The sequence below is a fragment of the Gasterosteus aculeatus genome, chromosome 8, assembly GCF_964276395.1.
Source record: "Gasterosteus aculeatus chromosome 8, fGasAcu3.hap1.1, whole genome shotgun sequence".
Taxonomy (NCBI): Eukaryota; Metazoa; Chordata; class Actinopteri; order Perciformes; family Gasterosteidae; genus Gasterosteus; species Gasterosteus aculeatus.
Window position 1 is genome coordinate 19,094,680 of NC_135695.1, and position 21,384 is coordinate 19,116,063.

The 21,384-nt window shown below is 47.2% G+C and overlaps 1 protein-coding gene across 1 annotated transcript in view; it reads left to right on the plus strand.

The window, feature by feature from the left end:
- The window catches only part of ell (elongation factor RNA polymerase II), a 24,846-nt gene extending 4,359 nt beyond the window's left edge, over positions 1-20,487 (plus strand). The window contains exons 2-12 of the mRNA XM_040183815.2: positions 4,594-4,638; positions 10,405-10,526; positions 11,658-11,821; positions 12,757-13,007; positions 13,116-13,240; positions 15,276-15,345; positions 16,505-17,099; positions 17,342-17,408; positions 17,620-17,791; positions 17,895-17,939; positions 18,025-20,487. Coding sequence (XP_040039749.2) covers positions 4,594-4,638; positions 10,405-10,526; positions 11,658-11,821; positions 12,757-13,007; positions 13,116-13,240; positions 15,276-15,345; positions 16,505-17,099; positions 17,342-17,408; positions 17,620-17,791; positions 17,895-17,939; positions 18,025-18,129 — 1,761 coding nt within the window. The 3' untranslated portion in view covers positions 18,130-20,487. The remainder of the gene's footprint in view (positions 1-4,593; positions 4,639-10,404; positions 10,527-11,657; positions 11,822-12,756; positions 13,008-13,115; positions 13,241-15,275; positions 15,346-16,504; positions 17,100-17,341; positions 17,409-17,619; positions 17,792-17,894; positions 17,940-18,024) is intronic.
- Positions 20,488-21,384: the final 897 nt, after the last annotated feature.

Here is a 21,384-nt window from a genome sequence, read left to right on the forward strand (position 1 = left end):
CTGGCTGTATGCTTCACCGTGGAGGTCCATTTGCAGCCAGGCGCAAGAACTTGGTGACTTGGTGTAATCTACCCCCCCCCCCCCCCCACCACCTCCGCTGCCGACCCCTATGGGGACGGTATGGGAAGTAATGGAGACAGGGAGGGGATTCTGTTGCCTGATGCTGGTCAGCCTTTGCCAGTGCTATGGTTATTTAAGGAATGCTGACTCCCCAGTTTCCGCCGATCACGGGACGCTGCAAGAGATGACGATTGCCGCCGAGGCCAAAAATGACTCTAAATGTCACGGTGTTCGTATGTCCTGCAGTGACACAAGTGACCACGTCAACCTGGTGTCACTGTGCTCGGGACGGGCCCTCTGACCTGCTGAGTCTTCTCCGATAGATCGTCTAGTACTTTTGTGACCATTCTGATACAGTTGTAACATTTTCACTGGAACCAGAGAAACGCGTTTATGTGCATGAACTCTTCATTAATGCACCAAGTGAACGAAAACTTATCAGATGAATACTACGCGAGACATCATAACATATGCCAATAAATACCAGATGTACAGTGTATATAACATCTGCAGTTGCATCATTTTAGTAGGGAAGTTTGATAGAAGCAAGGCAGGCTGCAAAAAGAAGTCTTCAGTCCCACAGCACTGGAATATTCAGGTAGCAGTTCTCGTTTAATGAGCCAGAGACCCCATTGGCTCACTGCGGGAGCCTAATTGCTCATCTGCACCTGAAGCCAGTGTTAACGCCAGTAATAGAATGCGCTTGTGTGCTTGGCTTACATGCAGCTCTTCGCCATGAAAATCCATCAGTTTGAAGCAATTTTTTGTAGCTTTGTAGATTATTCGGATTTTCACTTTACAATAACAGATGCTTTCTTGATGTAATCTTCATTTATCACACGCAGCTTCATGGATTTATTCCAAAACATCTATTTCTTATGAACAGGAAAACTAAAATGACATCTTTTGGTTAACGGATTGTTTTAAAAAAACGATCATTTTTCGGTGGATTTTTCTCGGTCCCTTGTTAGCGAGTGCGTAAAGAAATCCTACCAGAACAGTCTGTACTGGGCATGTGTTACCAGACAAGCCAGATCCCTGAGGGCTGCTCTGCTTTCATTTATTTCAGGTCTCTTTTCACTTTTAAACTGATTAGTTCATTATTAACTTTCCTATTCCTGGTACAAACTATGACCTGTTTTTATCAGAACAAGTTTAATGTTAAAATGTCAGTTTTGATGTTTACTTTGACGTTATTAGAACTGTAATAGTATTTAGTACCAAAGTAGGCGCTTAGTATTGGCAAGTACTCAAACGTAAGTCCTTGTGCTTGGCCGAGCGGCCAGCGGTCATTTCCCAACTCGCAGCCCTTCGACTGCGTCACGCCGTCTCTGCCTGTTTGCACTTTCTTCTTCTTTTTTTTTTTTCCACTTCAAGTTAACAACAAGCCCTATTTGTGTACCGTCACTGCATTTGTGCAGTCGTCCACGAGTGTGTCACGATCTGTGACATGGGGTTTGTAACCTAAGCTTGAATTCATGTACCAAATAGTGAAGATCTTATACATTAAAAATACATGTGCAATTAGCGTAACTTTTAGCCCTTGAAGGTGACAGTTTAAGTTCCCTTATAAGATTGTAAGTTTTCCGTTTTTAAAGATATTCTAGGTTTCTGTTTGCTTTGTGATTTTTCTCCCTTCAAGTCTGCGTTGACTGTCTGCCACGTCATCACACCTAAATTTAGTTGTGCCCCAAATGACTGGAATCATACAGTGTTTGTAGGATTACTAGAGATATCTAAAAGGATCTAATGTTAGTTTTTAAGCTTAGGGGAAGTAATGCACCAGCTTTCTGAAGCTAAATGACGCAGTAACAAACGCAAACAAACTTTTTATTTTTTACTGGATGGGAACAGCAGTTACAGTGATGCATCGGAGTAAAAGTACAATGCTATATACTTTGTCTAAGTTGTGCTTTCCCGGGGGGGACAAAACAACGCCATAAGCCTTGAAAGGTCTGTGTGTGTGTGTGTGTGTGTGTGTGTGTGTGTGTGTGTGTGTGTGTGACACAAATGTGTATAAACCTTCCAAACTTATAGTTCTGTGTATGAATCTAACATCTACTGTTTGCGCGTGCATTGTGAGCACCAGTTTAAGGTGACTCGGCGCTGATGAGACGGAGATGTAGACCCGACCTTGACGGTTTCATTTATTTCCTAAAATAAAGGGATGAAAAGCCAGTTACAGTAAATTCGCCAAGAAGTAGGTCCAATCAAGCCTGTGTGCTAACGTGTTGCTTCGGATGCTCCTCTGTTAACAATATTTTAACCGGAGGCGACTATTTCTGTTTCCACACACAGGACATACTTAGCAGTACTGCGAGCACACTGCGTATTTAGAGCAGGGACACCTAGTACCATTTCGGCCGTACAGCGTGCGCGGCACAAAGTGCTCGTTTCACATGTGAAATCCTAGACGGGTGGAGCGTCTCATCAGAGTGACAGTGTGGCAACTTAACACCTGACAATTTGGGAGCCGCGGCCAAACCCACAGGGATTTAGACCTGGCTATTCCTGTATGCATCTACTACAAAACAAAGAAATCCTTCGGCGCTGGAACCCGAGAGACCGAGTACACATCGAGTTTGATCATATTAGTGTTCGCTTGGTCTATGCGAGTCATTTCACACTAATTACACCCCGCTTCTTATACTACAGACTCCCAGCTTGTATATTTTGCATTTAAAAAAATAAATAATAATAAAATAATTCATACGTACTACCATTGAGTGTTAGTAGGCCTGCTGAGAGCGTCACGCTCTGTTTCATTAGTGCTTCAGGAAGGTTATATTGTAGCTGGCAAAACTTAATGCAGTGGATTAACATATGCAGTCTATGACGGTAAAGAACTGACACCTGTTGGCCAGCGACGTTTACTTCCTCAAGAGTCTTTAATTGTTTACTCGCAACTGTCGTAAGAATACTTTGGAACACAATCGCAGCAGATTAAACGTAAAATTGAGGAAGTTGCCGATGATGTTTTCTAGGTTCAAAGTGTTTTGTGCCAAAAGGAATTGTCGAGTCTCGAGACACCGACTGCATCGTCGGTATAATGTTAGATGTTATTTCTGGTTGCCATCGGCGAGGCAGGCGTTTGACCACGAACAAAGGATCTTTTCACGTGAAGTTGTGACCACGAATACGCTGCGCAGTCTGTGTTACAGCGGTTTAAATGTGAAAGCCGGTCCGACGCGGCGGCGCTTGAGGTCCACGACGCCGTGATTTGCTGCGGCAATGGTCACGGGCTCTGTTTGAGCGCAGGGCGCCCGCTTGGCTGCGAGTCCACGCCGCGTCCAGCTGATCCGCGTTCTGTCGCCGCTTGGCAGCGTGCTGGATCGGCCGCGCGGTCACAGCCGGTACTCCGTCCCCCAGGTTGGCCCTGTGGAACATTCTGGGCTCGGGTCCCACAGAATAGTGACATGTCAGCAGCCCATTCAAATGAACAGGCTGAGGGTAGCACTCCGTTAGCAGTGATGGGGGCGGTGGGCGGGGGCAAGACTGGTGCCGTGTTGAACATCGCGCGGCTAGAACAGGAAAGGCCTGGTGTTCCTCGATAGGCTCCGCGATCGTGGCAACAATGTCATAATGTCGGTGAGCTAAATGAGACGGCGGCCTTCTTCTTTTGTCGCCGTCTGATTCGCTTTGTTTGGGCCAGGAGGTCTTGTGCGAGGTGCAGTGGGGCCGTACATGTGAATTACTTTGGAACAGCCTTGCAAAACCATTTAGCGTTTTGGTGAAAGCGAGGCAACATTGGGGACAGAGGCGCGTAAGTCTTTGATCCGGATATCTGGGTCAGGATCAGGCCGCGACACAAAGCACGTTGTGTCTTTAACAGCCTTGACCTGCCCTGGACTTTGAGCTCTCTCACTTGACCCAATTGGATCCACTAAAGCAGCACCAAGGAAATGCGGTCAAACTGACATTAATGCTTCACTTAATTTGATCCCCTTTTATAGAAGACGTGGCGATCTTGTGCTGCTTTGTCTCCATAGCATCGGCACATTAGCGTGACGACAACCTCAACTTGTTTAAATCCTTATAATTCTGCTGTATTTCTCTGTACTATGTGGCGTATCTTAAGAGTATTGAAAGTGCTGCACTCTTTGATATACTTCATTTGTGAACGCGAGAGGCCGGAACTGGATGTGGAGTAATTCTGAGAACTCTGCTCAGCTCTTTATCTTTTTCTGCGTCCGTCATGAGTTGCATTTATCTTTTGTAAACTGTACCAACTACTCTTTAAAAACATTTTTCTCCATAGTAAATTACAATTACGTAATTATTATTACGGCGGCAAAAACATACAGAGTTCTAAAAGGAGGGGATGTTTGTCTCATGATGTGAATTGAGCTAATGTGAACTAATTTTAATACAGGGCTTTGAATAGAAAGTTAATCCTCTTGTGGCTGTCAATCTTTCCCTGTTTTTTTCTTATTAGAGAAACAAAGTTAGCGGTTCACGGGATCCAAAAATCTCTTTCCTGGAAAATGTTACTGAATTTCCCATTTTCTAATGATGCTGTTTGTCTTCCAATAGGTTCTGTCATCGAGGCCATTGATCAGATTTAATGGAAACCAAGGGGTAAGAACTCTTTCTCTCTCTCTCTCCCAATACACAGCGTTTTTGTAAAATAATCAGAGGGATGTTTTTATGATTTCGAAAAAGTACATCATAGTTGTAGGGCATGAATTTATTTTCATAATAAACAGGAATTCAAACTTTCAACACATTTCGAGGCCCAAAAGCCAACAGACACGCAGGCCTTCAAAAACCAGATACGTGATTGTACCAACACTAATGATGTATTTTTTGCAATATGTTGGATTTGGTTTATTTTACTTCTCTGAGGTGGCAGGAAAAATACTCGTAAGCCTCTTAGAATGTTCACTGCCTTGTTGTTCTGTGAGCCGTTCTTTGTTCGTGGTATCTCAGATGTCGTGTTAAAGGAAAGTAGATTTTTCTAAGAAAGAATCTGGTGAAACTTAACCGTTCAATGTTAGTCTCTCTGAAACCTCTGTGGAGATCCGGGTCTCAAAATTCAGGAGAAATTCAAGTTGGAAACAATTGGAACAGACTGGGAGTCTAGGCTTTATTTGCTCACCCTATATTAACCAAATAACTAACCGAACATTTCCCCATATCAACAATATTCTTTGCTCTAGGCTACTATCTAAAATGGATTATTTAAAACGTGTATGAAGTCCTCCTTTGGCTCAGGCAATGCTATAGTGCAGGCTGCACATGTGATGGAAGAGTGCGCTGAATGGGCACACATTTCTTCATAGTTGGCCATGTGAGGGAACAAGTGGCACTGGAACAGATTGCGCACGGCTTTCACGTCCCAGAATGCGAGGAACTGAGCCTCCGTTCCGCAACACTCTCTCACCGTGGTCACCATGAACACCATAAACATCGTCCAGCAGACGAGCACCCTCAGCCGCTGCGATCCCTTCCTGCATGGGTCAAAGGGAGGGTTTGCTGGGGTGAGCCTGACCTGCAAAGCCGGACACCCAAAGGGGGGGGGGGGGGCGTTTTAGCTTGTGTTCAAAGATTAAATCGGCCATCCATCTTCGTCCAAAACGTTGCCCTAATGTCCCGCCGTGGGCGTGACTGTCTCACGGTGCCTCCAGGGGCCGGGTGTCAAGCGTCTCTGTCCAACTTTAGATGTCCTAACATCCCTCTTAATCCTCACTTCTTACTGCTCGCTCTGCGCTCCGCAGCGGCTCATCGGATGTGATGTGGCTGGCACCATATTGACCGACTCAGGTTGAATGTGTGGCAGACGCGTGATTAATTATTAACCAACTGCTGCCCCGCTACGCCGGTCAGCATCTGAACTTCCGTTTGCTGAGGCCGACCTGTGCGTTGTTTACCCCGGAGTGCTTCTGCGTGCAGCTAGAGTTGCCACATCCCCCGGATCTCTGCGATGACATTGGCCATTAACAAGATAACATGATGGCCTAGAAAAAATACGTTATTTTTTAGAAGAAGGATGCAGCGGGAAGATGGAGACCTCTTATATTGGCACCCAGGAGGAGAATTAAATGGAATAGTCACTAGTTTACATTGTGACCTGCAGTTACACCAGCAATTTACTCTTGAGGTTGAGAGCAAAAAAAAAAACCTGCTCGGACGGCTGCATTCCAGCACAACATCTGCCGACACCTTATTCTGTCAAAGCTGCAGTGCAATATACACACACACACACACAGCGTGTTGTTAAAATGTGTTTTTAAGGCTGGTACGTTGCTTAGGGGAATTCCACTGATGCTTTCCAAACTCTCATTGATGGACCCTGAGGCGGCTCAGCAGATTTGTTCAGCATTCTTTGCTTTGTGTGCATATTGTTTTCTTGAACGCCGTTATATTGTTCCGGGTGTTGCTGATTTCTTCGTTTACAATAAGTTATTGTTTAAACATCCTCTGGGAGGCACGATGCTGCCGCCGATTTGTTTGTGTGAAATTGGGAACGGCAAAGTGCCGAACCGTGCAGTCCTGTATAGTTGAAGGCTCTTTCCATTATTGATGCCTCGTCACCATCGAGTCCCTTTTCTCACTGAGGAGGAGAATCTGTTACTGTTGAGATCCGAATGCCAGTCAGAAGTGTGAAAGTGGCTAAATTACAGAGCAGATGGCCCGGCTGTCACGATGTGCTCCCATATTCATTCACTCATATTCATTCATCTGCTGTGCGTGTGTGTGTGTGTGTGTGTGTGTGTTTCATCTTTCTGAGGAGAATGGACTGAAAGAGGGGAAAATAAAGCGGCTGCGAGGTGTTTGACCGGTGACCTGTTTGGGTTCAAATTTCAAGTGGCCGAGTAGTCGTAGGCGTGTGATGATGCAAGAAAGCCTCCACCTGGTTGGTGAAGCCCTGATTCACTGTGTTTTAATCCTGGCGGTGGAAATTACTGTCGGCTTTCTGCCATTATGCGCACTTCACATCCACCTCAGTTTCTCGGCCATCGTTGAATGTACGTGGGTAAAATATCCATCGTAGTGGAGCATTTATCATCTCTGATCGGCAGTGGTTAAGTGTTGCCTGTTTTTTTGGGGTTTTTTTTTGTTATCTTTAGTCTTGAAATACAGAACTGAAATGCGTGTTTGGTTTCTGAAGCGGGGGTTGTCGTGGCGCAGGGGGTAGAGCGGGTGCGCCGGGAACCGCAAGATTGGTGTTTCGAGTCCCAGTTGCCCCATGTCTCCAGTCGAAGTGTCCCTGAGCAAGACACATGACCCCTAACTGATCCCTGGGCAAAAATGTCGCTTTGGATAAAAGCATCTGCTAAAATTACCTGTAATGTCACAACCAAGTGACTGGTTCTGCCCTTCGACTGCAGGTCCACAGTCGGCCGGTCAATGCCGTCTTTACAGTGTGTGGTGCTCTTAACAATAAGGGGGGGGGGGGGGACGAACGGGCGAAGCGCAAAGCACTCGGACAGACGGCCTTTGTCACCATCTTTGACGTCGTCTTCGTGTGCGAGGCCTCCATCTCCGTCGGGTCCGCGTGTCTTTGCTCCGTCTCGCTCGCCCTGGGATGAGACTTGAGTGCGCGGGGGTCGTCCCCTCCTCCATCCAGCCCGCCCGTAAAAGAGGCTTTGTTTTCGCTCCATGCCATACGGCATGAGAACACGAGGCTGGCTGCAGGCTGGACAAGGAGGGGAGGGGGCGGTTGGAACACCTGTTGTTAAAACCCACTTGCACCATTTGAAAAGCCACGTAAAGGGGATCTGCGCTAATGGAGTTGGCGCGTTTTGCTGTCAGTCCCCGTCGCTCAGCCAGTGTTTAAGCGCCATTTCTCTGTGTGATCTGCGGTTTTTAATTCAAACCTCCTGTTCACACAAAAACACTCAAATGTCAGGGAGAATTCCGAAGCCGCTCGGTCTCACGATGCAGAGCGGCTGCTGGGTGGTACAGATGCACCAAGGAGACGCACTTGATCAAATCGACAGAGTGTCGTCGCCTGTCACCCGATGACGCGCTCTCTTTAGAAACTGCCCTTTGTCGCGGATGAGTAAGTCGCGGCTCCAACGCTCGGAGCCGGAAGCGTTTGGCGAGGACGATCCTCCTCGAGCGCGTGAGTCACTCAGTCACTCCCCAGACCTCCCTGTCAGTTCCTCCGCCTCCCAGTCCTCTGGATTCACATACTTGATATATATGTATATAAATACAGTTTCGGCCGCTGTCTATTTTTTGCCTCAAATGTTTTCAGGACCGCATTGAGCTACGCGGTTCATGTAATATAAGGAAGTTTCCCAACGAGCCGCCACGTCGCCGTAGCTTGTGGTTGGTCCGTGTTGGATGGTTAAAGCAGTTTGCCTTCCATCTAAATCCTTTAGTTTCTGCGTGAACGGGCTCTCACTTCCTGAAACTCACTCAATGAGCTTTGTTGCAAAAGGTTTTATGGTCCTGGAGTCCTTTTAAGAGAATCTCCGGTCCGTGTGTAATTGTGTCACGAGCGGGCTGTGGAGAACGACTTCCTCTTGTCGGCGTGGCAGCACGGTTAGATTCAGTACATTCTAGCTGGATGTCCAACTCTACGGCCACTGGAGGAGCCCCAGTGTTTTCCAGGTTGCATGTGATGCATCACAAACATCCGCCTCATTGTGAACTGATTTTGGATTTTGGTGTTCACAAAACACAATGTCGCACAAATGTCTCAACAGGATTAAATGATGAAGCGGTGACGTTTGAGATAAACTGTGCCCCGTCGGTCGGTGAAAGCACACGGCCACAGGCCAATTATTCTACTTCTGCTGCCAAAATGGTCTCCAGCTCCATCTTCTGCCCTGACAGATGTGTCGTCCTCAGCATTCTGTAGCGTCCGGTCAAACACCGTCAGTAATTGTCATCACGTCGGTTTGAGTTAAACTGCGGCAGAGGCTGCGTGTGTTCTACCGGAGTGCAGCAGTCGGGACCACTGAGAGCAGTTTTCCTAGCAGGGCAAATAAAGGACATTGTATTTATTTATAGTTGGTGCCACCTGCGGCCTTTACACGTGTCGGGACATTCGGAAAACAGAGCTGCGCTGCCTGCAATTTGACCCCACGTCAGTCCCAGCTGCACTGAAGAAGAAGAGGCCAGCGAGCCGCAGGCCCAGCCTCTGATCTCGGTTAGGTCAGAGGCAGCGAGGTGCTCCGGGGATCCGAAGGCATCTCATTGTGGCGTCTTCTCTCACCGTGGATCAGTGGGCTGTGACACGGCTTTAATTAATGCTTATGAAACGTCGGGCCGTCCTCGGAAAATCCTGACCTGCTTCTCTTCAGGAACAGCCAAATGAATTCACTTGTCCAAATGCCGGGGTGCTTCTAAACTAATATGAGGTGTAAATCAGGTGCTGCAAGATTACAGACACACCTCTGTTCACTGTAGTATAATGTTGACCTAAAGACGCAAGATGTGATTTTTTTTTTTTAAATGTATTTTTATATATATATATCTCATCATCCTAGTTGTCACTTCCAGCAGCTGTATGATTAGAGCTCTACTGCGGGTGTTTAATGCCACTTCTGCAGCCGGCTAAGTGCAACACCTGACGTGTGAGAGGAATAGAACGTGCATCAGCGCGCAAAACCCACAGACGCCCTTCGTAGCTCCTCCTTTGGTTTTACCTGCCCTTCCCCCGATTACACGTCTGGAACATGATTAGCAATACTGAGCAATGTCTGCAGACTGAGTGAGTGACTCAGGAGGTCCGAGTGTTGTACTGAACAGAAGGGCTTTTATTCCAGAGGCAGCAGGTTTTTGAATGAACACCCTTTAGGTTTAGCATCTTTCTGACGTCGATCATGTTTTATGTTTTTATATAATCTTCTGGTCTTGTTTGTTCCGTGTAACGTGCATCTTGTCTGTCGTGCTCTGTCGGCTGTGTCCATTGTCCAAATGAGTTTCCCCACTGGGGATTGATCAAGTTTTCTAATCTAATTAATCTAGCGGGAATGAGAAGGAATACAAAGCAGCAGACTTTAGCTGCGTTTTGTTTTCCTGTGTCTCTGAAGCTGGCGACAGACTGCCCGAGACTCGCTCCAGCTTTGCCAAATCCGAGCCGGGTTTGCAAGCAAATTGAACTACCGCATTTATTAAGAAGAAAAATGTGTTTAAGTCTACAAATGGGTTGTGGAGTGCAGTTAGTCATCCTCTCTTGGTGCTTGTCCAAAAAGTATCTCTGTGATGATGATAATATAAAGCTGAAATAGATTGGAGAAAACGCATGTTTAACGTTTTTATTTATTTATTGGGAGCAGGTTGGAAGCTTGAGTCTATGTATTCGTATATTGTTCCATCACCAAATAATTAAGAACGGTGGCATATTGATTTCATGACGTTGATGTTTTTTCTTTTTGTCTTCAACAGAAAATCTCAATACCCCGCTCAGAAAATTCCAGTGAACTGCAGTCGTTTACGTTCTACCTGTCGAATGTGGGCAGAGATAACCCGCAGGGCAGCTTCGACTGCATCCAGCAGTACATCACGAGGTGAAAGCAAAACACCGACCCGCTCTCCATTCCACTCGGCTCGCCTTCGTCAGATGCTGAACTGATTCTTCTCTTGCACGTTTCAGTGTCTGCAATGTCAGCTTTTATGCCCCGTGGCCATTTGTTTGAACGCCGTCTTTGAGCTCCGTGTAAATAATAGGCAGCATTTGGATTCGCGAAATGAGTGTTTCCAGGTAGGCGATCTGTTTTGTTTAACGGCGTTAACCGGAGGTGAGTCACCGGGCCTCCTCAGCGATAGTTCACAAGAACCTCTGTCAAACACGCTTATTAAACAGCGTGGCTTTGCACAGTCTGCACCGTTTCCACAATAGAAAAATATATTTGCATTGTAAATTAAACATGTGCGCATGCATCCTTGTGTGATGGCACACCACCTCCTTATGGTGTGGGTCCATCCCCTTCTAAGCATCAGCACATCTCTGGCCTACCAAAGGCAACCAGATGTACTCACCGAGTCGAGCAAACGGGACCAGATGTCTGCTGTGAAGAGGAAGGAAGAAGAGAAACGGAGTAGGAAAACAACCAGAAGCCTCACCGGTTTCTGACCCATCATTCAAGTATTTTGAACAAGTGGGTCAGGCGGAGGTTACCCACAACTCTGACTGGATCCTGATCAACCTTGAAGTCCAATCCAAAGCCCAACTGACAGAGCTGAGCTTCCTCTGGCTGAGCCAGCACCGTCTCTTAATCTGCCAAATCCTCATCAAAGTGGAGGGGAATCAAAGAGCCGCAAAGTGGGGAAAGAATGGCATTCGATGCGGCAGTGAGTCGTATTGTGGGATCCCACAATTGGAAAGAAATTGACAAAATAATAGTTGTCGTCTCGGGATGTTTCATGAATCTCATCTGGGTGGGAATGCACAGCGAAGCGATGGGTTATTGTAAATAGTAAGAATCAACTTGTGGTGGTCGATAAATGTTCGGTGTTTCAAAGTAGCATACCCTAAATTATGACATGACATTGGTTTATTGTCTATCTGAAATAACTGCGCCAACCTCTATGAAACAAGTAGCGATTCCACTGTAATGTTTTCCATTGTCTTTCTGTTTGAAGCTTCTGGGCACTGGATCCCGTCTTCCTCTCTCACCCTCTGCTCTTTGTTTTGGCAGTGAAGGGAGCATTCAGCTGGATTGTTTGGGTGGGATCCAGGACAAGATTACAGTGTGTGCCACGGACGAGTCCTACCAGAAGGCCAGGGAAAACATGGCCCAGGTCGAGGAGGAGACGCGCAGCCGGAGTGCCATTGTCATCAAGCCCGGGAGCAGATTCCTAGGTGAGTGGGCACGGACCACCGAACACGGGAGGCCTTTGCTCAAGCGCGGGCCTGTAAAGGCCGCTGTGGGTCTGTGGAATAGAAGGAATTTCCATTGAAACACACGGTAGGTGTGAAAGGGCATGAAGTGGCTGCAAAACGGCCAAATGGCCTCGTGTTTTTTGTAGCCTTTCCCTGCCGGTGAATGGGTTCACGTTGCAGCAGGCAGGTTGTTTGGGGCTGAAGGGCAAAGGGCCAGCACGCTACCAGCACGCTACCAGCACGCTACCAGCACGCTACCAGCACGCTACCAGCACGCCTCATCTGCAACTAGGACGTCATTGCATTTGATGGTCGTTGCTTTTTCAACAGGCGCACGGCTAACGTGCCACTCGCGCACTGATCTTAACAAACGCACCTCAGGCAAAAGTGCAGCCTCATTGCAAAGGAAGAGATCCCATGTAAGCTGTGAGCTTTCATGTGTGCTGGAAAGCCAACCGGTAATATGTTCTCATCAGGTGGCAGCACACATTTCAGTCCCTCCCTCCTTTTTATTAAAAAGCACCATGTTTGAGATGCAAGCGGTGGTGTGGTGGTACAGATCAGTGCGTGATGCGTCTGCAAGTTCTTTCAGCCACAGTCGGGTCACTGAGATGGAAGCTGTTGACAGAAATAAATATAATTCTTGCTCCGATAATTCAAGCCAGCATTGGCTGCCAGCCAAGAGTCCGAAGTCCTTTTGCTGCCAGCATTTTTTGTTGTATTAGCCCCGATGCTAGAGAGAAGTGCATTCTTTATTTCCTTTAATGCGAATCTTAACAAGTAAGTGCAATAAAAGGAATTGTAAGTTTTGCAAAATGGAAATATTCTGTGTTAAAAGAAAGTACAACTTGACTATTGCTTATCCAACTGTTCTGATGATAACTCCTCCCCCCTCCCCTACATCTGCACCTCAGGTAAGAAGGTTCAGATCCGGAAACCGGCACCTGGCCTGTCGGACGTCGCCCCGTTGCGGAGGACGTCTCGGCCCGTCATCATCTCCAGCAGCACGATAAAGAAGGGCACGCCGCAGCACAGGCCGCTCCGAGAGCGCCTCACGCACCTGCTGGCCCTCAAGCCTTACAAGAAGGCCGAGCTCATCGTGAGATTGCAGAAAGATGGCCTCTTGCCGTTAGACAAGGACTCCCTGGATAGCTACCTGCAACAGGTCTCTATAAGACACACACACACACACTCACACGCTTAGTGCCTTTTGTTGCCTCTCAGCTGCTACGGAGGCGAGGAGACTTAGCCGTGCTTCCTTCTCCTTTCCTAGGTGGCGAACCTGAACGGGAAAGACGACACCTTCACATTGAAGGACATTTTGTATAAGGAGATTCAGAACGACTGGCCCGGCTACACGGAAAAAGACCAGCAGTTTCTCAAGAGAATCATGTTCAAGTATGTCAAACGTGTGTCGCTCTCCCTTTGCCTCAAAGCTACCAATGATGAATTATCCGCCAGGTCATTTTGCAATGCGACGGAGCATCCATTTAGCCAGCGGCCCCTCATCCTATGAGCATTGCACCTATAATGTATATTAGCAAGTGTTTTTTGTGTTTATCTGTGTGTCGATAAATCTGCGACTCTGGTATTTTAAGAGTTGTACAGCTGCCAAGCTTTGTAGAGAAACGTCCTTCTGTGGAGCAGTGGCAAGTATATGGTCAAAATCAGGCCCCATTTTAAATGTCTTGTAACATCAATTAGAGATAAGGTTTTTTTGGCAGCGATGAGGATTTATGAATCTGTGATGGATTTCATTGTGTGCACTTGAAATGAATCTGGATGTGTAAAACCCACCTCCTTACATTTGTTGGAATGGCACATGTGTGTCTGCGTCCCCGGGAGGTTTTCCGTGTGCGCTCCGCTGAATTCAGCCTTTGTTGACGGCAGGAGCTGCTGGCCTTCTCCCCAGTGGAAAAACGTTGTTTTCTCGGGATCTGGGACACTAAGGAAAAGCGAGCTCCCAGCTGTCTATAAATAGACCAGGAAGCAATCCCCCGGTGCTCAATTTGAGTTTATGTAATGGACTCAAGAATAGCTCCTGTTGTCCATGATCTGCTTAGCTTTACCTGGGTTACACTTTTAGAGGCAGCTGACCCTTGAGTGACCAAGAATCCGGGCTGACCTGAACTTTTGTTAAGCCCGCGGCTGTTCTAGCTGTATGTCGGTGTTGTATTGGACTCTTGCAAGGTTTATTTTACACTCCTACATATAAAAAGACCTGAAACGCCCCATAATTCCATAGTGTACACACACAAAATCCAACTTTTCTGGGCACGTGGCCATTAGAAGTTTCCCAAAGTTCCCAGTAGATTATGGCTTTATTGCATTGCGATGTACTTGGACTACAGATCGTGTCCCCCCCCGGCCCCCGCAGAGGGGTTTAGAGCTAATATTGTAAGTCACAGAGGAGAAGCACAGCAACACGATGGGAACGCACATGATGCAACAGTGTTCCAGCACACGCTGATCCGTGTGTGAGGTGGCACCCGTCCAAGGTTCAGCCATATCGGTCAGCCGGCGCTCTCGCTCGTAGTCCCTGCCTCCTCCCTTCCCCACCCCAGCCCCCCACACACACACACACGTTCTCAACAACCCAACCGCCCCCTTCTGACTTTATTTATATTTATTTCCCATCAGTGAACCAGGCTGCCTACTGACACTTAATAATGAATTCCTTACCGTGTGTTCGAGTCTGTTGGTTGAACACGATTCGTCGTGGCTGGATAGCCGCTATTTGCCACGGCTGTTTTTGTTTCGACACTCGCTAAAAATGATAAATGAATGAACCGGTGTGAACGCTGCAGAGCTACTCAAGCCTCAACACCCATGCAAAGCGAGCTGCAGCACCATATTCTGCCTCTCGCGCTTTCTCTTTGTCAATGAAGAGTGCCATGTCACTTTCTCACTCGCCTTAAACTGGCTGCCAAAATTGGTCAAGGATGAAATAAACATGCAGTGAGCGAACACGTGTTGCTCTGTGAAAAAGAGAAGAATGCAGAATTGGGCTATTTAAACTGGTCTTAAACCCTTGGACCGATTTTGTAATCGGGTGAAAGAAAAGTTATTCCCTGTCCGGGTTTTTTTCGACATGAAGTGAGTGGTTACGGTAAAGTGCCGCTTTGTCAAGTAGGCCCTCGTTAGCTCTGTCATAGCTACCCACTCAGCCTCACAAAGCGACTTCACATCTTCTAATACTTGTCACTGGATGAATGGCAGCTACGCAGTTTTTACTTTCGCTCAAGTATTTTCATGAAGGCTTCAACCCTTTGATGTACCAGAAAGCGGATCAAGTTAAAGCCTCTGACGAGGCTGCAGATGGAAATGATGTTTCACCTCGACTGGTAGCTGCATAGACAAAGTAGTTTTCTTGATCTTAAGCGTTTTTCTTTTTCTTCTCTGAGTTCTTACATGCATGTGTTCCCTCTTTTAGGAAACTGAACAGCACCGCCCCTCTGCTGGAGAGCCCCCCCAAAGAGCTGGCCGGCAGCTCGCCGTCTCAGGTGAGCTCCACCAGCTTCCAAACCAACAACCAAATCAGACTCCCGTCTAACCGTTGTTTACACTTCCATTAGGTAGACGCAGGAGGAGCCTCTCTGTTCATATTAATAGCTCTTTCCGCTCCGGGTCTTCTCAGCTCAAACACCTCCTGCATGGCTCTTCCTGTCCCCTCCCTCAGTAAACACAAACACGCAAGCAGACGGTTCCTCGGGTGCTTTTTTTAGATTCATAAAAAGCTGTGTGTAAACCTCAGAGAGGTGAGGGGGAAATCGGGGTGACACAAAAGACCGATTACGGAAATAACTTCCATTCCTGCAAGTTCTCTTGATCACTGATTTATAGAAAGAAACAGATTCCAACAAAATTGTAATCTATCGCCATATCAACCAGTCATACATCACGCATATTGCAACGGCATCGGAGGAGTAACTATTGAAGCTTTTCTCATGATATTTTGGAAAATTACTTATGTAGATATGACCAAAAAAGCGAAGAGCCTCAGCAGTTCAGCACATTGCACAACTGTAATGTGGCCTTTTAAGAGCAGAATGTAAGACGATATCTTGTCTCGTATTACGCCATCGATATAGTAACAATAAACGGCCCGGCCTTCATTCCAGCCATTATCTGAAGTGGATCTCAGCCCACTCTGTCGTCTCTCTCATGCTCTCCACGATCACATACGTCGTGCCTCCTGAAGATACCGACCTACGACGCCCTCCATCTTCCCGCTGCAGTCTAAAACCCCACACAGTTGCTGTTTCAGTCACATGCTACTTTTTGTGTAAGAAGAGGACCAACCGTGCCGTAAAAAAAAAGTTTTTAAAACCTCTGCGGGCCCTAAAGGAGATCCTCAGCAGCTTCTCGGTGCCACAGAACCCAAATGTGTCCTGTTGGCACACGGCGACCGGGCGAGCCACTCCCAGTAACTTAAGTGTGTGCTGAGTCAAACGGGTCTGTCATTTAATCCATTTATTGTGAAAAGAAAGCAGTTATCCTATTCTCAGTGCGACTGAGGATGATGCTGCTCTTGCTTCTCACTACCTCCTCTGCCTCGCCTCCATCTATGTTCTCACTCACTCTAATATTTATTGAATTAATATTGAACCCCATTTTGAGTTTTGTTAATAAAATGGCTCATTTGTTTCTTTTTTCTGCCAGAAACGACCTGCTGCCGACTTCATCGACCCTCTCGCCAACAAAAAGCCGAGGATATCTCATCTCGCCAGCAAGGCTGCAACAGCCCCGGTCAACGGCAAGCTCAGCAACGGGCGAGTGGAGGGGGGCAGCGCTCCGGCGGGCGTGGCGGTTTCCATGTCGGACGCCGCTGTGACGTCCAGCTCGCAGCCGCTCCCGCTGCTCGACATCCCCCGTCCCTTCGAAGCCCTGTCGGACGTCAGCAACGACTCCAGCCACAACGGGCGGGACTGCGACTCTCAGGAAACGGCGGCGTCCGAGAGGCTCGGCCAGCAGCCGTCGCTGCTCACGGCGCCCGCCGTCGCCGTCGCCGCGTCGTTCCCCGCGCATATGGGCACGCTTGTTCCCAAGAGAGACAAGAGTCCGTCGTCTTTGCACAGCAAGTCCAGGAAGAAGTCCAAAAAGCATAAAGACAAGGAGAAGAGCAAGGACAAGGCGAAAGAAAAGGCCCAAGAGAAGGAGAGGAAGAGTCGTGGGGATCGTGTGCCTGAGCCCAACCAAGCCTGTGCGCTGAGTCCAGCCAGCCTCAAAAGCAACAGTATTCCATACAAAAGCACAGGTGAGACACACACACACACACACAGATCAGAGACGGCATCTTTCTGAACAAAATGTCCTATTTGCTAAAGTCCGTTTCACGGCTCTTGCATCCGATGGACACCAGTTAGTCATTGCTGTGGGAGGGATGAGCCTCGGTGATTAAACGGAGCCCCCTGCTGTTTAGTGTGTGTTCTTCAGTAACACACACACACACACACACACACACGCGCTTGTCAATCCAACTGTGTGACTTCATTTCAGATCTGAACGGGCTGTGCAACAGTTCCAGTATTCCTACGTCGTCACCAGAGGTGGCGGGCTATTTATTGTGAGTATTTCCTGCAGGCTCTGTTTGACATTTTATACCCCCAGATGGAGGCTTATCGTACGATTTATGGATACGACCTCGATGTTGTCTGTTGTGTTTACGTGTTTCCGTGGTAACTTTTAAGCCATGCTTCCTCTCACTTTGAGAACTTCGATGTGACTTTTCCCCCACGAGTAACACTTCCCCCCCCCCCCCCCCGTCGCCTTCCCAGGAAGTACACGGTGATCGCCTCTCCGGAGCAGCGGCAAAGGTATAAAAACGATTTCAACGCCGAGTACAGTGAGTACCGGGGTCTGCACGCCCGGATAGACGGCATCACCCGGCAGTTCACTGTGCTCGACAACGAGCTGAAACAGCTCCATCAAGGCACAGACAAGTACAAGGTAAAGTCCCCAAAGCACCAGCTGATTGAAAAACGCGTGAAGTGATCCCATCGGTTGTATTCACTCCCCTTACCTTTCTGATCTTTGTGTGTTCTTTGCGTAGACAATCCACAATCAGATACTTCAAGAGTATCATAAAATAAAAAAGGTAAGTTCAAGCTCCGCTCTTGCAGACACTTAAAGAAACGCGAGAACGTGACCAGATCCTGACTTGTTTTTCAAATCCCTTGCAGACTAATCCAAACTATAGCCAAGAGAAGAACCGCTGTGAATATCTACACAACAAACTGGCGTACATAAAGAGACTCATTGCCGAGTACGATCAACAGCAACTTTAAAAGTAGTTTCTAGACAACGTTTCCCTGTTGTCTCTGCAAACCGACCAGATAAAGAGAAACTCTTCTGCCTGTGCTGATAAAAAAGTGTTGACATGAAAGGAGTGTTCCCCCTCAGCGGAGCCAAAGGCTCTGATGAAGACTCAAGCAGTACACACGATATTAAATTCTTTCCTTTCCTTTTTTGTTGTTTCTTTTTGGAAGATGGGGTTGTGCCTAGAGGAGCCAGGTCTGTCTGTAGTCCCAAATACATCCAGAAAAGAAAAAAAAGAAAAAGCTTCTGCGTGGCTTTATTTTTATTTTTTTTCTCAACTGCTTTGTAGTGCTCAGAGGTCCGAACGAGTCAAAACTTGGAAACTTTCCCACTTTCTTGAGCCTTTTCTTTCTTTTCCTGCTTTTGGAACTAGATGTTTGAGACTGAGAAGTAACCTTCGGATTGCACGCCAAATGCAGCTCCTTCATCATCGGCTTTTCCCCTCCTACTGAAGTTATTTCTCCGCTTTTTTTTTTTTTATTTATTTATTTTTGACACTTAATTTGCGGGGATGAGTCTGTTTTACACTCCTCAGTATCAGTACCTGAAAGCTGTGTCTCCTCTTTTCTCACGTTGAATGTCAGCCAGTATTTTCATTCAGAAGCTGCCTTGCCCGTTTCATTGTCGATCCGTTGGCGTTGATCATTATTTCTCTCTTTTAAAGAGAAGCGGATATTTACTATTGATTAAATCAAGACGATGCGTTTGAATGCACACAGTCGGACGCAGGTTTGTGTGCTCGGCTTTTTTCTTTTCTGGGAACCAACCAAACCTGTGCAGATTTCCTTACAGCTCGGCCCTCGTCACTCGAGCCGCAGTGCTTCTTCATCCGTTACAGCAGTCGGTCCTAACGTTCCTCATCATGTATCAGTGGAGAACTCCCTTTAGCTCATAATTGGTGGTCTTTCCAGTTCGGGTCCTGATGGCTTGTGTAGCAATAGATGAATTCAAAGTGATCGGAAGAGTAAAGTGCCAGCGCACCTCTTCTACATGCTTGAGAAAATCCTCTAATTGTAAGATTATCCAGACGAGGGATGCAGATTTTTTTTTTTTTCCTCATCCTTTAAATGGACATTTCAGTTTTTCTTTACAAACAAACCAATTTATGTTTAGTTCGGTCTGCTCATCCAGACGACTGTTAAGACGAAGCCTTCGTTGATCACCTTTCCGGGCCGAAGCCTCTCGGAGGAGGACGGCGGCGTTCGCCTGCGACCAGTTTTTGCCTTTTTCAAAAGTGATGTCAGACGTTCACCGAGGTTGACCTGAGATTCCCCGGACTGGCTCTCCGCGTCGAGGCGGGTTTCTCCAATAACCATCTTCGTATGTGAATATGGAAAAATCAGCACTTTTTCTCCTGATCTCGCTGTTACCTGGGGAGGGAGGGGGGTGGGTTGTCCAAATGACACTTTCTTTCCTCTTTGTCCATCAGAGTGCATGCTTTATGAATGTGTTACAATAAGTCTTTGTATCTTTACTTGAAGGAAAAAAAAAAAAAAAAACTGCCCAAGAATATGGAAAGCCAAGCGAAGTCCAACTGAATTTAGTACGTAATCCATTCGGCGTGGCTCTGACCAGCATGTATACCAAAGTGCTTACCGAGTGGGACGAAACCAAGCGCTCTACCAAATGACAGCGGAACACGTCAGCGAAGTCTCCTCTTCCTCCTGGTATCATTTCACCCGTCTCCGTTCTCCACCCGGTGGAAACCAGTGTTCTCTCCCGAGAAGGCTCCTTTCTGGGACTTGCATGACTGGACTCGAGTGTTTCCAACGTTACGGCCCAGATGGTACACGTCTCTCCTAATGCAAACACTACACTGAGCCCCCCCCCCCCCCCCCCCTCCCTCCCTCCCTCCCTATCCTACTAAGTTTGTAAAGGTCAATATCTCGGTACCAGAATCGGCATCGCCCAGTACTGCCACCTTTTTGAACAAGAAAGACTCTTTTCACTCACTGTATTGTTTTCTAGAAACATTCTGACGTAATTCCTGTATGACGCTTGTATTACGGTCACACTTCCTCTGTGAATGTGCTCATCAGTGAACGCGTCTTCGCTCCGGCGGAGAGAGCAAGCGGTTTGAGAAGTAACCATATGCCAGCACAGGAGTACCGTTGTACGAGTTGATTGTGCCAAAATGACCTGTTGTATAGGTTTTTATTTTCCTTTTCTTTTCTCTTGAGTATAAACATGCTGCTGTATAAGCAAAGAGGGCTTTGGGGAAGAGTCATGAAATGTCGGCGCTAAAATCCAAAGCACGCTTTTTGAAAACCATGAGGGACTGGGACTGAAATTGATCTTTGTTTCAATAAAATTCTTTGAAATCCTTACTTGTGGAAATTCTGAGGCAGTTGTTGCTGTCGGATACTGAAAGTTTTAAGTATCTTTAGCATAGAAGACTGAGATTTTATCATTTACAAATAATATTTTTAAAACGAGCCAGTGGCTCTTAAATCACCTCTGTCCTAAACTTGTGTATTTGCTAAAAAACTAAATTCCATAGTTTTCCTTAATGTAGTTGTCCGGAATTTGTTTAACCTAAATATCTGGGCAGCTTCGACCTGCAATGTTGGACAATGAAAGATGTAGTGATGCCACGAGTGCATCGTAGTTTTTTTTTTTTGTTTTTTTCTCCATTCTGGCAATTTAAAAGCTTCATGTTTTTGTCTTTTAAGAACGTTTTGTCTCTGAAGCACTGAGACATCAGCGGAGTCTTTATATTCCATCCCATCAACGATCATCGGTCGCCCTGCAGATGGCAGCAGTTTCCCACGGTTTGTATCCAAAGCCGCCTCGTTTCTGTTCCACACGTCCACTAACGCCGATTGGATCCGCCCGCCCCCCCCCCCCCCTGCAGGGGGGTGTTTCTGCTGAGGGGTAACGTGCTGTGTAGCGTCGGTGCCCCCCTCCCCTCCCCCGTTATCCAGTCATGTGACGACCACGATGGGCGAGGTTACCGCATCCTCTTATTATAACCCTTGCGTACAGCCGCAGATATCTGGACCTCCTCCCCACCCGCCCCAAAAGAAGGCTCTGGCATGCTTCAGCAATGTGACAGTCTTTTTTGGGGGGGGTTCTCTGTAATCCGACCCACTGTGAAAGCTCCCTGACATCTACACAGCGACAGTGTTCCACTTGGCCGGTCTGAGCTGTGACTGAGCCTCTAATCCTGAAGTGGGCCTCAGCGGCGCTGTGCGGGGTGCTGGTGGTGGTGCGGGGGGGGGGGG